This window comes from Salvelinus sp. IW2-2015, linkage group LG9 (genome assembly GCF_002910315.2).
Source record: "Salvelinus sp. IW2-2015 linkage group LG9, ASM291031v2, whole genome shotgun sequence".
NCBI lineage: Eukaryota > Metazoa > Chordata > Actinopteri > Salmoniformes > Salmonidae > Salvelinus > Salvelinus sp. IW2-2015.
This window is the reverse complement of record NC_036849.1, coordinates 21,633,142-21,649,031: the sequence shown is the minus strand read 5'-3', so window position 1 is coordinate 21,649,031 and position 15,890 is coordinate 21,633,142. Positions and strand designations below refer to the sequence as shown.

The 15,890-nt window shown below is 44.0% G+C and overlaps 1 protein-coding gene across 1 annotated transcript; it reads right to left on the bottom strand.

The window, feature by feature from the left end:
- Window positions 1–11,864: 11,864 nt before the first annotated feature.
- On the bottom strand, window positions 11,865–14,508 carry LOC111968823 (insulinoma-associated protein 1a-like). The gene has a single exon (XM_023994711.2). It carries the CDS (start codon window positions 14,202–14,204, stop codon window positions 12,789–12,791), a length of 1,416 nt encoding a protein of 471 aa, XP_023850479.1. The 5' UTR covers window positions 14,205–14,508; the 3' UTR covers window positions 11,865–12,788.
- Between the last annotated feature and the right edge of the window lie 1,382 nt (window positions 14,509–15,890).

Genomic DNA, 15,890 nt, shown 5'->3' with positions numbered 1-15,890 from the left:
AGAGGAAACAGGCCGAAAGTCCTTACAGTCCAGCTTGGCCCAAGAGCGTACCCGACTGGTCCAAACCATCCCCGGCCCAACGCCGGCACGCTGCAGGTCAATGGACATATTAGTGGAGCAATAACCTAAGCAGGGTATTGAAAAAGCACACACACTCACACTGCAGCAGTGAACCTAAGCAGGGGTATTGACAAGCACACACACTCACACTGCAGCAGATGAACCTAGAGCAGGGTACTTGACAAGCACACACACTCACACTGCAGCAGTGAACCTAAGCAGGCGGTATTGACAAGCCACCACACACTCACACTGCAGCAGTGAACCTAAGCAGGGGTATTGACAAGCACACACACTCACACTGCAGCAGTGAACCTAAGCAGGGTATTGACAAGCACAACACCACTCACACTGCAGCAGTGAACCTAAGCAGGGGTATTGACAAAGCACACACACTCACACTGCAGCAGTGAACCTAAGCAGGGGTATTGACAAGCACACACACTCACACTGCCAGCAGTGAACCCTAAGCAGGGGGTATTGACAAGCCACACCACACTCACACTGCAGCAGTGAACCTAACAGGCAGCGGTATTGACAAGCACACACACTCACACTGCAGGCAGTGACCATAAGGCAGGGTAATTGGACAAGCACACACACTCACACTCAGCAGTGACCCAGCGTGAAATGAACAACACCACACTGAGCAAGTGAACCTAAGCAGGCTGGTAATTTGACAAGCACACCAACACACTACACACTGCAGCAGTGAACTGCAGTGTGAGTGTGTGTGCTTGTCAATACCCCTGCTTAGGTTCACTGCTGCAGTGTGAGTGTGTGTGCTTGTCAATACCCCTGCTTAGGTTCATTGCTCCACTAATATGTCATCCATGACATGCAGCGTGCCGGCGTTGGCCGGGGATGGTTTGGGACATGGAGTACCCTTGGGCCAAGCTGGACTGTAAGACTTCTGCCTGTTTCCTCTACTATGCATGATGCCCATTGCCCACCCTCCACCTTAACCTGACCTTCACCTTTGACCCCACAGCTACACCATCTCAGTGACCATCAATCATACTAACCTGCACCTCGACCCCGGACACTTCTAATATCCCACTTCCTACTGCATGAGTCATCTCTAACCTACAGTAGATTACCCCCATCCTCACCGCTGTGGCCCTGCAGTGTGACTGGAGCGTTTGCTCTGTGTGTCTACTGTCTGAGTTGTTTATGTGGTTTGAGTGTTTGTTCACACTGACATATTGACATGTTGAAGTTTCTTCTTTTGGGCTGGGGACTCAGTCATTGGACTCAGTCGGGGTCTCAAATTACTGTAGAGAGTAAGAATAGCAGAATACACAAGGTGCAATTTGGAAATGTGGTTGTGCATCAGCAGTTTGTCAGTCACTCAATTAGCCATGTCAGTAAAAAATGTTTAGATTGGTAAGTTATTATAGCGGCTTAGTAAACTTAGGAATCATGATGGAATTACCGGCCTAGGGCCCCCATTTCAATTTTGTTAGTCAGTCTCACTCAGATATCATATTAAAACCTGCAAACATTTCTCTCCACCCTATGGAAAAATGTGTAGAATTGCAGGAAATGAGCTGTAAAATAGCAAATTGTCCTGTCTGCCCCATGGAATGAGTAGAATTGCATGAAATGAGTTCTAATATTGTAACATTTTCTCTACGCACCATGGGAAAATGTGTAGAATTGCACGGTTTAACTCTAAAATGTAGAAATGTTCTTTCCACTGTCAAGAGGAGGGCTGCTTAAATATTTTGCTTGCAATTTGGTGGTGGGGGGGTACCCAATTGTCATACTTGAGTGAAAGTAAAGATACCTTAACAGAAAATGACAAGTGAAAGTCAGCCAGTAAAATACTTCTTGAGTAAAAGTATTTGGTTTTAAATATACTTTTTTTTAATATATATATATTTTACCAATTAAAATTTATTTTTGATACTTAAGTATCAAAAGTAAAAGTATAAATCATATCAAATTCATTATATTAAGCCAATCAGACAAAGATTTTTTGTTATCTTAATTTACGGATAGCCAGGGGCACACTCCAACACTCAGACATAATTTACAAACAAAGCATTTGTGTTTAGTAATAGTCCACCATATCAGAGGAAGTAGGGATTACCTTGATAAGTGCGTGAATGGGACCATTTTCTTGTCCTGCTAAGTATTCAAAATGTGATGAGTACTTTTGGGTGTCAGGGAAAATGTATGGAGTAAAAAGTACATCATTTTCTTTAGGAATGTAGTGGAGTAAATGTAAAAGTTGTCAAAAATATAAATTGTAAAGTACAGATGCCTAAACACTACTTAAGTAGTACTTGAAAGTATTTTTACTTAAGTACTTTACACCACTGTGCACGTTGGTACGCAGACCCACGAGCAACTGCGGCCCCTCCCATGAGTTCAGTTTTTTTGTGGCCCCCACCCCCATCAAAGATGCCCATCCCTGGGTTAAATGAACGTAGCTATAAGAGCCAAGTCAACAATGAGTGAGATTCTCGCTCTTCAAATCTTTCAATGGATCCAGACAGTCCGTGGGACTGAAGAGCTCTCAACAACCCCCCCAGACAGGCCTCCTTCTCTCACCCTTAACCACTCTGTCTAGAGACAACAGCTCTTCACCTGCTCAGCATACCGCTACAGCTTCATCTGATGGCAACAGAAGACCCTCTAACTTTTACTATGTGTCAGAGAGTGTCAACTAGTCAAGGAGCTGCCAGGCACACTGGTTTAAATGACTGTTGATGTCTACTCTACTGTGGAGCAGACTGTTGTCACAACTCTGGAGAAACCTGTGCCTGTATTGGTGTTGCACACAATTTTGTATATAATGTTTTGTTACATTTTACTGGTCTCTTTATCTCATGGTGTTGAACTGGTTGAGAAGCGTTTCTGATAATCCAGTCTGTTCCTGCTCTATGATCTGTCCAACATATACACATTTTATAATAAGCAGTCATACCAACCTATGTGATGTCAAGTTACAGAAATCATTTACCCCTTTGAATATTAGCTAGGCAGATTTTTAAGGGCATGGAACAAACTCAAACCAACTTTCAAGAGGCCCTCTAGCTTTCTGAAAATTGTCCCTGTCTCTTAACATATGAAATGCTTTATGTCTTGTATGACTTTGATCCTCACAGTGATAATAACCAACAACATACCACCACACAGGCTTTCTGAATGTCGCAGTCATCTCCCTTCCCTAGTCCCTCCCTGACTGACTGTCTACAGCAGGGCTGTGTGACCTTGTCTTAATGTGACGCTCTACTGTCTGTTTTTCTTTTAGATGAAACAATGTTAAAGGTGTCATTGCGGTAATTGAAGAAGGTAAGCCCCGAGCACCGACCAGAAGCTCGTGTGTCACCCCAAGGCCTCGCTCTCCCGTTCACTCATCCTCTGGTTTCTCCTTTATTTGGTACTAACACGCTTTATTTACCCACCTACCTACCGCTTTATGAAGGACGGTTGATATAACGCTGTACGGGGTGGTGATATAACACTGTATGTGGTGGTGATATAACGTTTTATGGGGTGGTGATATAACACTGTATGGGCTGGTGCTATAACGCTGTATGGGGTGGTGATATAACGCTGTATGGGGTGGTGATATAACGCTGTATGGGCTGGTGCTATAACGCTGTATGGGGTGGTGCTATAACGCTGTATGGGCTGGTGGTATAACGCTGTATGGGCTGGCTGGTATAACGCTTGTAATGGGGTGGTGATTTCACGCTGTACTGGGTGGTAGAATATAAGCTGTAATGGGCTGGGTGATAATAACGCTGTAATGGGCCTGGTGATTAGTAACACTGTCAAATGGGGGGTGATTTAACGCTCTAGCTGAGGGGTGGTGATTTAACAGGCTGTAAGCGGGCGTGGTGATTTAACGTCGTACGGGGTTAGTGTGAATTTAAACTGGTGCTGTAACCTAGGGTGATGACGCTGTCTGATTTAACGCTGTACGGGGTGGTGGTGATTTAACGATACGGCTGTACGGGGTGGTGATTTAACGCTGTACGGGTGTGAGTTGATTGTACGCTGTAACGGTGGTGATTTAACGCTGTAACGGGGTTGGTGATTTAACGCGTACGTGGGGTGGTGATTTAAACGCTGTACGGGGTGGTGATTTACGCTGTACGGGGTGGTGATTTAACGCTTGTACGGGGGTGGTGATTTTAACGCTGTAACGCGGGTGGTGAATTTAACGCTGTACGGGGTTGGTGATTTAAAACGCTGTTGCGGGGTGGTGATTACGCGTTGCACGGGCTGGTGATATAACGGCTGTTTACGGGGTGGTGATTTAAACAGCTGGTACGGGGTGGTGATTTAACGCTGTACGGGGTGGTGATTTAACGCTGTACGGGGTGGTGATTTAACGCTGTACGGGGTGGTGATATAACGCTGTACGGGGGTTGTATTCTCTGTTTAGCCAGGCTGGTAATTGCGAGTGATGCTGCACGGTTCGGACAATTAGCACCCGCCTAAGTAGCAGCATGAGCAATATGGACACACTTCTTTCTGCTTGTGCTTCTGCATGTCACGCCACGCGCCTTTGTCTTTATCTCCCCAGCGGTATCTTCCTTTATCTTTGTCCTTTTTTCTCCTCTTCACTCCTGTCCGAGTGTGGCTGTTGGCCTGGGGCAGAGTGTGACATTAACACCTGCCGTACTGGAAGAAAACGGCTTTGTCATTGAAGCTTTGTTTGAATTGCTGCAGGGGACCAATGGGGATGAGGCCCATTTACTCCCTTTTGTTTTTTTCACCGTCTCGATCTCTCTCTATCCCCTCTGTCTCCCCTCCCCTCTGTCTCCTCTGCCTTCTCTCTCTCTTTTTCTCCCCTCTCTCGCGCTTCTCTCGTTCTCTCTCTTTATCTCTCTSGTTCTCTCTCTTTATCTCTCTCGTTCTCTCACCTCACACTCTGAGTATGAAAGGATCTCAAATGAGAGGCAGGGTGTGCAGGTCTCTGCCACACCATGGCCTCTGTCAGTCTAGCTGTTTAGGGGGAGCTCAGAGTGGAATGATCTTGCGTTATGATTTACCAGCCAGGCACCGCCAACTCAAGTTTTGGGAGATTTTGTTTCACCCTAGTAACTAATTATGAATGTTTAATTTTAATATTCAACTTAAATTTGTGTAATTTCCACATATGATATCATATATGCAACCCAAAGTGTTGCAATTTAAAACATGTGTATTGTCATTGTTTAGTGGGTATTGTACCGAGCCCTCTGTCGATAGACGTGTCTGTTGCATGGGTGGGTGCTAGGCAGCATACTGGGGGAGTTAGTAAATATTAGGTCTGTGTGGGCCTTTATCTGAGAGGGTTATCTGTGGCCCAGCGGCCCACTCCCCAGCTACCCTGCCCTGCCCCTCTCCATCACGCCACTACTATAGGAGAGGGTGGGGCTTGTCAGGGCCAGTGGGGAAGTTGTTTGTTCTCGTGGTGGAATAGTCGAAGTGCAAAGTAGTGGAATTCTGGAGTTAGACTGTGCTTGTAGGGTTGGACTTGGGTTAGCCCTGCCCACACGTTTACTCACATGCATAATGAAGATAAACAAACACACACACACACAGCCTTAACCCTACCCCTCCCCCTCAATGAGTGGAAGTCAGCGATGCTTGTGTCCACTGGGCTGGGTGTCTGTTACTGCAGCCATCTGCTGTCCCTTTTAGCTATAGGAACTTGAGATGCATCAGAGAAAGAAAATAATCAACCAGGTGCCATCTTGAAAATAAGCAACCAGGTGTCATCTTAACATAGTAGAAAAGTTTTTTTTAAACTCGATGCATCGCAAAGATGGGTTGGGGAGGAGAGAGGAGGGAGTGTACACAAAATATATTTGCGCTTTCTGGCTTTTCCTCCTCACTTATCACTGCTAGCAGCCTCTTATCATTGATCATTGTTTCTTTGGGATCCACAATGTTTAACAAAGGACACCCTCCACATGTTCATGACATGCCTGTCCAGGTTAACATGATATTCCGTTTTTTTCTGTTACAGTACATTTCAAGTGTTGAAAAATCTATCCTCTTTATGCTGAACAACAAAGACAATTTTATTCTTAGAACCACATGGCTTAAATTAGATGTTCTCTTTTTCCTACTCATGCAAGCATGTGCCCTCCCAAATACATATTCAGCATCTCTCACTTAGCAGCCTCTATTCAGCCAAGGCATGTGATGAAGACATGTTCACATTGAATCTGAATGTGTATGCTGCTTGATCTAGTTCCATACGTGTCACTTTTAAAACTGTGATGAACTCAAGGGTCAAGTGGATCAATCTGTACACCTGTTCTGTTTTTGGTATTATAAATTTGACCGTAGAGTGAGTAAGCGGTTTGGGGTGCCGGGGGTGCGTTCACGTGCATGGCAGTCAGAGCATGTTGGAGTATGCCACGTCTTAACAGCCCCATGGAAGCCTGCCACGTCTCACCACTTCTCTCTATCTCTCCTCCTCTATCCCTCTTTATCCCTCCCTTCGCTTTCATTCTCTCTCTCCTCTCTCTCTCTCTCTCTCTGTTGTCTCTCTGTTCTCTCTGTCTCTCTGTCTCTCTGTCTCTCTGTCTCTCTGTCTCTCTGTCTCTGTCTGTCTGTCTGTCTTCTGTCTGTCTGTCTGTCTGTCTGTCTGTCTGTCTGTCTGTTCTCGTGTCTCTGTCCTTGTCTCTGTCTCTGTCTCTGTCCTCTGTCCTCTGTCCTCTGTCTCTGTCCTCTGTCTGTCTCTGTCTCTGTCGTCTGTGTCTCTGTCTGCTGTGTCTCTGTCTGTCTGTGTCGTCTGTCTGTCTGTTCCTCTGTCTGTCTGTCTCTCTCTCTTCTCTCTCTCTCTCTCTCTCTCTTCTCTCTCTCTCTCTCTCTCTCTCTCTCTCTCTCTCTCTCTCTCTCTCTCTCTCTCTCTGTCCTCTGTCTCTTCTCTGTTCTCTTCTCCTCTCTCCTCTCTGTCTCCTTCTCTTCATTCTCTCTCTCTCGTCTGTCTCTCTGTCTCTCTGTCTCTCTGTCTCTCTGTCTCTCTCTCTCTCTCGTCCTCTCTCGTCTCTCTCTGCTCTCTCTGTCTCTCTCTCTTCTCTCTCTCTCTCTCTGTCTCTGGTCCTGCTTCGTTCTGCTCTCTGTCTCTCTCGGTCTCTCTCTCTCTCTGCTCTCTCTGTCCTCCTCTCTCTCTGTCTGTCTCTCTCCCCCCCCCAGGCTCCCTCAGTGGCAGCACGAGTGCTGAGCTCAGTGTTTCCGTAGGAACGGACCATGTGGACCAGGTCTCTCCCACGATGCCCCGTGCCACAAAGAACAGAGTTTCCGGAAAACTCCGCCGATCAGCCAGCGCCATAAGCAAATCCTCCAACTGAGATCTCTTGCCCAACCCACCCTCAAAACCTCCCGTTTGGCCTTCATTACCGGTCCTGTTTTAAACCGTCATACTGACCCCTTATGACTGCAGTTTGGGGGTGTGCTTTGTTTGTTTTGTTTTGTGTGTGTCGTTTAAACCTTTATCTGGAGCATATTGCACATTTTAATTTGTGGCAATTATTGATTCTTTGATACATTTCCAGATATTTTGCTGTTGAACTGCATATTTGAGATGAAGTTATTGAAGTTTTTTCCAATGTGGCTGCACTTTGTTTTGGAAGAATCAAAGCTTCTTTTTAATTTATGACTGATAAATAGCACTACTCAGTACAGTGATAAAACGAGGTATGTATAGCCAGGGACTGGAGTGAAAGATCATGTTAGGAGACTTGAAGTTGACCTATCATGAACATTTCAATATTGTTTTTTCATGCCATAGCTGTTGAGCTGGTAGTTGACACTGCTGTAGAGGACAACTCTAAGAGGCTGAAATGCTAGAGAAATGGGAGACTGTCTTAGATTGTATTCTTGTGAAGAGAAGCTGCCGCGCATATATAGTTAATATATACTGTAATAAAACATTTCTTATCGTCCATATGCATTTTGATATGTCTGCCTTTTTGGTTTTCTCATTGACCCCCCCCCCCCCTTGTGATCCTGCTGTGTGAAACACTGATGATAGTCTTGCAATGCTGTTGATAGGATGATTTTTTTTAGGGTGGTGTGTTGTTGTTTGGTTTGTTGTTTGTCCTGGGTCTTGAGCCATGGAAGCCTGTCTGTCTGCCTGGGTCATACTCATCCTCTTGTTGTGGAGAGGAGAAAGGACTGCGTCATAGGAGGTGCTGCTCTAGCATAATGCTGCACCGTACCACACACTTCCTGGTTACGGACTGCTGTGAGTGTGTGCAGTAGGAGTCTGTTTTTAATAGTTATGAACCTGGAATGGACAATCAATGATGTCTTTCCAACATGAGGTGAATCGAAGCTTGTTTTTGTTTTTCTATCTCTCTAATGTCCTTTTTAAATGGATTCCGATGGATTTTGTCGTGCTTTGATTTATGCAACTCTGCTGGAAATKAGAAAATACTGCATTTGTAATTGTTTAGTGATGTTACCCTGTTTAACCTGGGTTCATAACCTGTAATCCAATAAGTTCCATCTGTCTCTTCCTCTGCTATAATTTTCTTGTTGTCTTGTAAAGCTACAAATATGACATTCCAATGTCCCTACAGATKATATTTTGCACTCACTGTCATTGAACACTAGCATTGAATGTTTTTTTCTCTTTATTCTTGGATGTAAATTGCTTTACATTTTATTTTATGTGTTTGTTTCAGTGTGTGAGAGCATGCAAAGTCATATTTGAAGACATATTTTGCTGTTGTGTTGTATAATGTATACATGTGCTGTTTAGAGGAAGACGTCGCCGGAGCCTCAGGTGAATCTTAACTCCATGCACTGTGTGTGTGTTTCTGAAGGAGCTTATTGCAGTGCCTGTGTAATATCTGTCCACCAATATCCATTCCTAGACCCCACCACTGTTAGACATAATTTGATTTATTTAGTTTTTCTTCATTCCAAGAAGCAAAACGTGGACAGCTAGCTTTGCCTTCCTGTCTCACATCTCTGTTAACTAGAGGGAGAGTGTTTCTCTCCCCCCCCCCATTTGACTGTAAAGGTTGTTCTAGTCCTCACAAGCGTTTTATATGAACAGATTGACTGGGTTTGGCCCACTTTGTTTAGTCTATTTGAGGAGGTGCACTTTTCTCTCGGAATTGGAAACAAATGCCACCTCCTCTTTCCCATGATGCACCATGAGTAACCTCATGAAGCCGGTGGGGGTTTGGGAGTTAGAAGGCATACCAGCGCTGAGCTCTGGCGAACCTCCTAGCAATAGGCAGGTTGGCTCTGTGCTACCCACGCCCCCTCCTCCTCCCACCCAAACCTGCCGCTTTAGGTTGCCATGGAAGCCAGGTGTTACATATACATGATGGAGGGCTGCAACACTGTCCGTCTGTTGCACTACTTTACCTTACCCGTACATCTCCATTTCCTTTCATTTTGTTCTCTCGTTTTTTTGTGTCTTTCTTTCCCAAGCACTGATTAATAACATAGGAGGCACGAATGTCGAGTTTGTTCAGAGAGAATGAAGTCCGTTTTTTGCATTTGAAGAATGTATGCAAATACTGACCTGAGTCAGATCAATGCTCTCACTTTCCCAATAGCCACTGTAAAGAACTACCCAGATATTTTTACTGATCTTCTTATGGAGTTTAGATTGTAGATTTGATGTTGTGGATGGGATCCCTGTTTTATATGGGAGAATATGGGCCTAAGGTGTTGTTTGGACCAGGGTAAGGATTGTGTCTTACTCAGACTGGTTCAACTCATGTAAAGCAACAGATTTAGTGTCAATTCTAGATTTTGGTTTAGGAATCCTGTACATTGTGTCAAATTGAGGGCTCCAGTCCTTATGAATATACATATATTAATGCCTGTAATATAATCTTTGTATAAGAGGAAGAGGACGATTTCATCATTACTTGTTAACATATCAAACTGTTTTTAATGGCAGAAGTCATGCTATCTTTATTAGAAATGTGAAAATCGAAAATATTTCATTAAATCAATTTGAAATTCTTCATGTTCTCTGTGTGTTGTTTGTTTGGGTCTATTGATTTGAATAGCAGTGGAGAAGAAGTAGATTTCCTTTAAAACTGTCGTTACAGAGATGGGCACTTACCTAACCATGTTATAGTAACGCTAGCCTAATATAGCAGGCCTAGAAAGACACCTAAGCGGAGTTCTCACTTCTGTTTTTCGGGGGTTTTGATGGGGTGGGGGGTGACATAATGGTGCTGTTGTTTTTTACCCTGGCCCAGCAGCAGCAGGGGTAACCTGACCCCCTCCCATCTGTCCCCCTGCTGCTCCAGGAGGGGAGGAGGCTGGGATAATGGGAACTTACCGGAAGGTACAAGTGCAAAGTCTACAGCACCTACATTACTTCTGCCCTGGCTGGTAGGATGGCTAAAGACTTAAGACGAGCACTTGACGATAATTGGAGCCGCGTGCGTCCGTGCACCTGCCCATCTTGCCTGAACCTGTTCCTTTGGGTCACATAAAACTCCTGCCTTTGTCTACATTATGTGATTGAATATTCGCAAGTTATGAAAGCAGAAGAATTAGGATATGGGTATATGTTATGTGAGAAGAGTCTATTTTCACATTGTCACATGTCAAAAGTTCCACATATATCCTGTCTGTTTCTTCTCATTAGCAGGAAGTGTGTTTTACACCATAGTCAAGTAGAGGAGACTGACTGCTCCCTAGAAGCCTGTCCTCATCAGTGAACTACATGACAGCATCCACAGTCATGACCCAACAATGATCATTAACCCCTCGTGGGCTGGCTGAAGCCACACAAATGCTTCTGAAAGTTCTTTCTCTCTTGTCATGGGGAGTGAATGTGAACCTGGCTGTTCAGAGGCTTAGCCTACACTGTCAGACAGCCATTTAAAAGGGAAAATCGAACTATTGAGTCTTTAGAGAAGACAAATGTCCTTCTGATCTATGGGTGAGTTGGGTGGCCATCACCTCTGTCCTGCTGCCATGTTCTGACCAGGCATTATGGCAATCTACTGTGTGACTGGAAGCTAAGTGCTGTCTCTTCTTCATGGAAACCAAACCAGGTCTTCTGAGACACTACTTTATGATCATGTGTGGCATGAATCATCATAGCAAAGATAAATCAACAATAAATAAGGCATATTTTCAGTTTCCTACAAGACATTGCAGGCATCAGGATTGTTGTCTATAGTTCAACGAAACCTCAAAAGGGTAGATGAGGAATTAGATCGGAATGTTCAGAGCAGACCAACTTGGAATGTCTCTGTACTTGATGTCAGTGTGTACCCGTTTTAGTCCCTCATCCAGACACTCATTGTAGAAATGATACATCCATAGGGAATAGGCCTGCATCCTGGCTTGAGTATCCATGGTAATTATRCTATTACTCACCCTTTACTAATTAGCCACTTGTGTAGCCACACCTGAGTTTGATTTTGAGTTTTCACCTAAAGATTTGATTAAATAGGCTAGTGAATGAATGTTGAGAAGCTGAGGGAAATAATGTGTGATATTTTGTTGTGTACGTCAAGGGGGGAAATGGAAAGAATAGGAATGATTTTCAAGACAACTTTTCCCTTTTCCCTCAAAGTGTATCCAGAATTATTCAGATTAACATTGTGTCTTTTGAGTTTTTACCCAGATGGATGTCCATTATATTTAATTTACATATTTCAAAATGTCATTGTTTTGTTTTGTAAAGATCAGAAAATGATTTCAGACAAGTTGAATTGATACTTCCCTATAGCCTGGCACTTCATTTTCTTGTTGTAGGTATATCACTGGATGTCAGGGCTGGCAAACATGGGTGATGTATTTTTCAGACAGTTAATGTCAATGTCAACCTAGAGCTAAATAAATGGTTTCATTTTGAAAATATCGTTTTTATTTCGATGGATAATTGGAGACAACAGTGTACACATACAATCAAAGCGCTATAAAAGCCAACATTTAAGAAAATAACCTGTTCATAGAAAAAGATTGCATCTAAGGTAAGAGCTTTACGTTTTACAGGAGATTGAAGATTTAGACCGGTCCACGACAATTATCACAACTCATAATTTTGACATAACATTTGGCTACAACATGTGAACTGCCCGAACAACCACAGAATAATCACACAACACAACAACACATTACATAAGATAATTGCAAATAGAATAAATAAATAAATAAATACATAAATACAATTATTATGATTAAACAATATTGCAACAATTAATAATAAAATATGTGCCCGCATTCTAAACGAAAACAATCATTATGTTGAGTTTTTTAAGGCAGTTATACAGCAGAGTTTTGATGTGCTTATATTCTAAAGGCATTTGTGGTTCTACTAAAGGGAAAGGTTTCGATAGTTTTAGGTTTTTAAGACAAAGTTGATAAGTCTGTCCTGTAATTCATAAATTAACATAACGTTTAATGATATACAGAAATTCACAGTCGGTGAATTAAAAGGCTTTTATGAGAGAAAATACCCATATCAAATTAAACAGTTCTTAGGTCTAGAAGCTATTACTTGAGCACGTCTGCAGCTGTCCTAGAAAAATACATTTAACAGTCAAACTAACGCTTTGTTTTCTTTCGATAAACTAATTTGAGAAAAATCTCAAAATATATGCCTATTTTTTTATTCAAGGAATGGATAAGCATTCAACAACCAGCTGATTGGCATTGATAGAATACCTCTCATCGAACACACACATCTAAACATCAACTTGCCCTGTCTTTCAGTAGTCTAGGCAAATAACTTTTTTTCAACGCTCCGGTCCAAGGCACGCGTTTTCTTGTGTTCAGCAAGCCGGGCGCACGGGCATTTGAAGCAGGATCACCTGCCTATTTTCCGACGGATGGCATTTGTTGATGTGCCTCGTGAGTCCGGGTGAGCTGTAGAAAGTGGCAGGGCAATACTTGCAGGGATACACCTGGGAGCAGTGCATGAGACGCAGGTGTCTCTCCTGGCTGGCCCTGTTGGGGAAATTCTCCCCGCAAACGGGGCAGAGAAGGCAGTCCACGGGGCTCAGATTCAGGGGACTTTGGTTTGGGTTTTCCTCTGAGGATGAGGTGGACACTGGAACCTGCTCTTCCACTCTGTCGCTGTTTTGAAACGCGTGGTCCTCGAACATTTTATTCTGCAGGGCTTGGTGTCCCAGAATGTGTTTTCTTAGGTATGCTTGACGCTTAAATCTTTTCCCACAATATTGGCAGTCGTATAAACCATCTTCCGAGCCCGATTCAGACACACCTGGGCTTGGGGTGTCTCTGTCACTCAGTAGCTCGGCTCTTGAGTCTTTGGCTTCCTCCGGGATGGACTTGACAGCGGGGTGCATTTTGGCCATTTCAGATTTGATTCTCTGGGTAGATGGTATCCCGGCTGCGCTCTGCGCTCTCGGTTTGTGCCAGCGCCGGTGAGAGGCGAGGTTAGCCGGGCAGCTGAACATCTTATCACACTCAGGACACCTGTACTCAACTCTCACTATCCTAGAGCACTTGTGCTGGGCTAAAGAAAATGTGTCCGCGTAAGCTTCCTTACACAATTGGCAGACAAACTCTCCTAAAGGCTTCCCGCCTGCCGATGTCTGCGTTCTGGGTTTAAAGTCGGCAGGAGCCTCTTTGATTTTAAGACCAAGTACCGGAGACGTTGTCATTTCGTCTTCAAAATGCAGTTTTCTGATGGCTTTGGGTTTCTTGGATGCAGGTTTGCTCTTGCGCTCAGTGTCGGATGGGGGCCTCTTGGTACCGCCCCTGATGACTGTAGCCGGGATGCTGCTGGTGATGCCGCTGCGGTTGCTGTTGCTGGTGCCTATTTTCAAATCCACGGGGGCGAACAGGAGATTATCAAAGCTGTTGATGGAGGCAGATGTCGGGAATGACTCGGCAGAAATTGGCGAGCCTAGATTGAAACTTCTCCCGTAATATATTCTCTCATGGTCCTTGCTGATGGGCCGGGTGGGGCTGTAGAGGGCTTGGTACATCGTCTCGGGGTTGCCAAACTGAACCGCTTCAGCATCCAGCCTGGTGATCGGGGCGTCTGCTGCGATGTCCGGCGATGGGGCAGCACGGTCCAGACAGGACGCAACAGAGACAGGCGGAGATGAGTCCAGCTGACTCTGAAAGTCTGGGATGTGATGTTCATACTCATCGGTACGAGTCCTATAGGAAATATGCGCKGATTTCTTGTTTCTTTTTACCAGGAATCCTTTGGGCATCTTTGCGAATGGCAGAAAAGCACTTTGGAGAGGTGGGCGAAGTCTCGGAAAATATCCAGGTTTGTGGAATTACAGTCACACCGGGAACCTCGGTTGCTAATTTATATTTTCGCTAAGCTATTGGTCTCTGTGTTGCTGAAATGTTTTCGTCTCTAATGCATAGCTGCACTCTTTTTATGCCGGAATAATGCTATTGTTCTCGCCCCTTGTTGCCGCATCCTCAACCAATCAGACGAAACGAAGATCCCAGTGGATTTGGATATGGGAGTGGGAGGGTTCAAAGCTTGGGTTTGATGGATTTCGTTGGAGGATGTGCAGATAGCTTAGCAGATGTAGTTGCGGTTTATTACGTTAATGTGGGCGCTCGGTCCCTCCCCAAGAGAGGCACACGCCGGGCCCTCCTCTTTTTAAGGTCTGATGGTTCTCTATACAAATGCACACGTGCCACGGCTTTGTGGTTCTCCTTTGGGGGCCACTGAGCTGCCAAAAGGAAATGTCCGTCACTAACACAATCATCAGAGTTTACAATTAGGATGGGGACTGAAGAGGGAGGGGTGGGGGGTCTGGTTGAGAAGGCAAGAAATAAGTTGCAAGGTGTTATTTGCATTTATAGAATAAAAGGCAAAAACATGAACATCTAAAACCTGGGCAAATTATGTTAGTGTCAATAGTAAAGCAATGGGACACACATATTGTTGTATTGTGGCTTAAGGGGACCTTCCCMCAGCCAAAAGCAAGCTTTACGCACTAACCTCCAAGGGACAACATATGTGCCAACTGTGTGTGACATTGGCATTGCCTATGGATATTTGATAAGAGAGTTAGTATTTTACACAAATAAGGCAAGACTTCTTAAATAAACATTACTTGGTACGAATGTATTTATTTGGGCACGCGTCTGTCTCGGCAGTTTAACTGGAGTTATAAATCAGACATCTCACTGCATACATAAGTAATAAGAAGGGCCTCTGGTCTTGGTACATAATAGCCACGTCTGCCCACGCTGCATATGCAGTTTTCGTTTGAAAGGCAATTTGACCTGTGAAATAGGACTCACGGCCAATCTGGCCCAGGGATAGGCGCGTGCTGTGTGTAATCAGCGCTCGAAACAAAGAGGGCCGCAGCCCGAATGTCAGCCCGCGCGCACCCAGCGCTTCTCGGGTTATTAAATCTGCACCCCTTTTCCAGAACACCTCTCATGTCCATGTATGGCATGTGATATGGACGTCATGTGCAACGATATACAAAAAAATAATGTCTCTAAAAATCACTGTTTGCAAACTGTTTTTGCTTGATATTGTCCCATTCTTGTTGAAATCACTTGAAACATCATTTTCCTAGTATTCTTCATTTTTGAAATATCAGTTGGCTTTTAAACGTTTATTCTAAACTTTAGGCTACATTTGGAATAAATTATTGTCTCTTGTCTCCTGTCTTTAAATCAAGATTGGTTAAATGGATTTAATTAAGTCACTTTTAGTTTCATGTGGGAGGCTATGATAAAACACTTTTTCAGTGAATCAGAATACGTCTTGCATGTTTGAATTCTTTGAACATTGATTTCAAAAGGCAATGTAAATTAAGCAAACGTTCGTGTTGTGTTTTGTAGCCTACAAAGTCAAATTCTGTTTTTTAAGATAACTTATTGTCAGTTTTGTGCATACATTAAATGTAAATGTAAGCCTA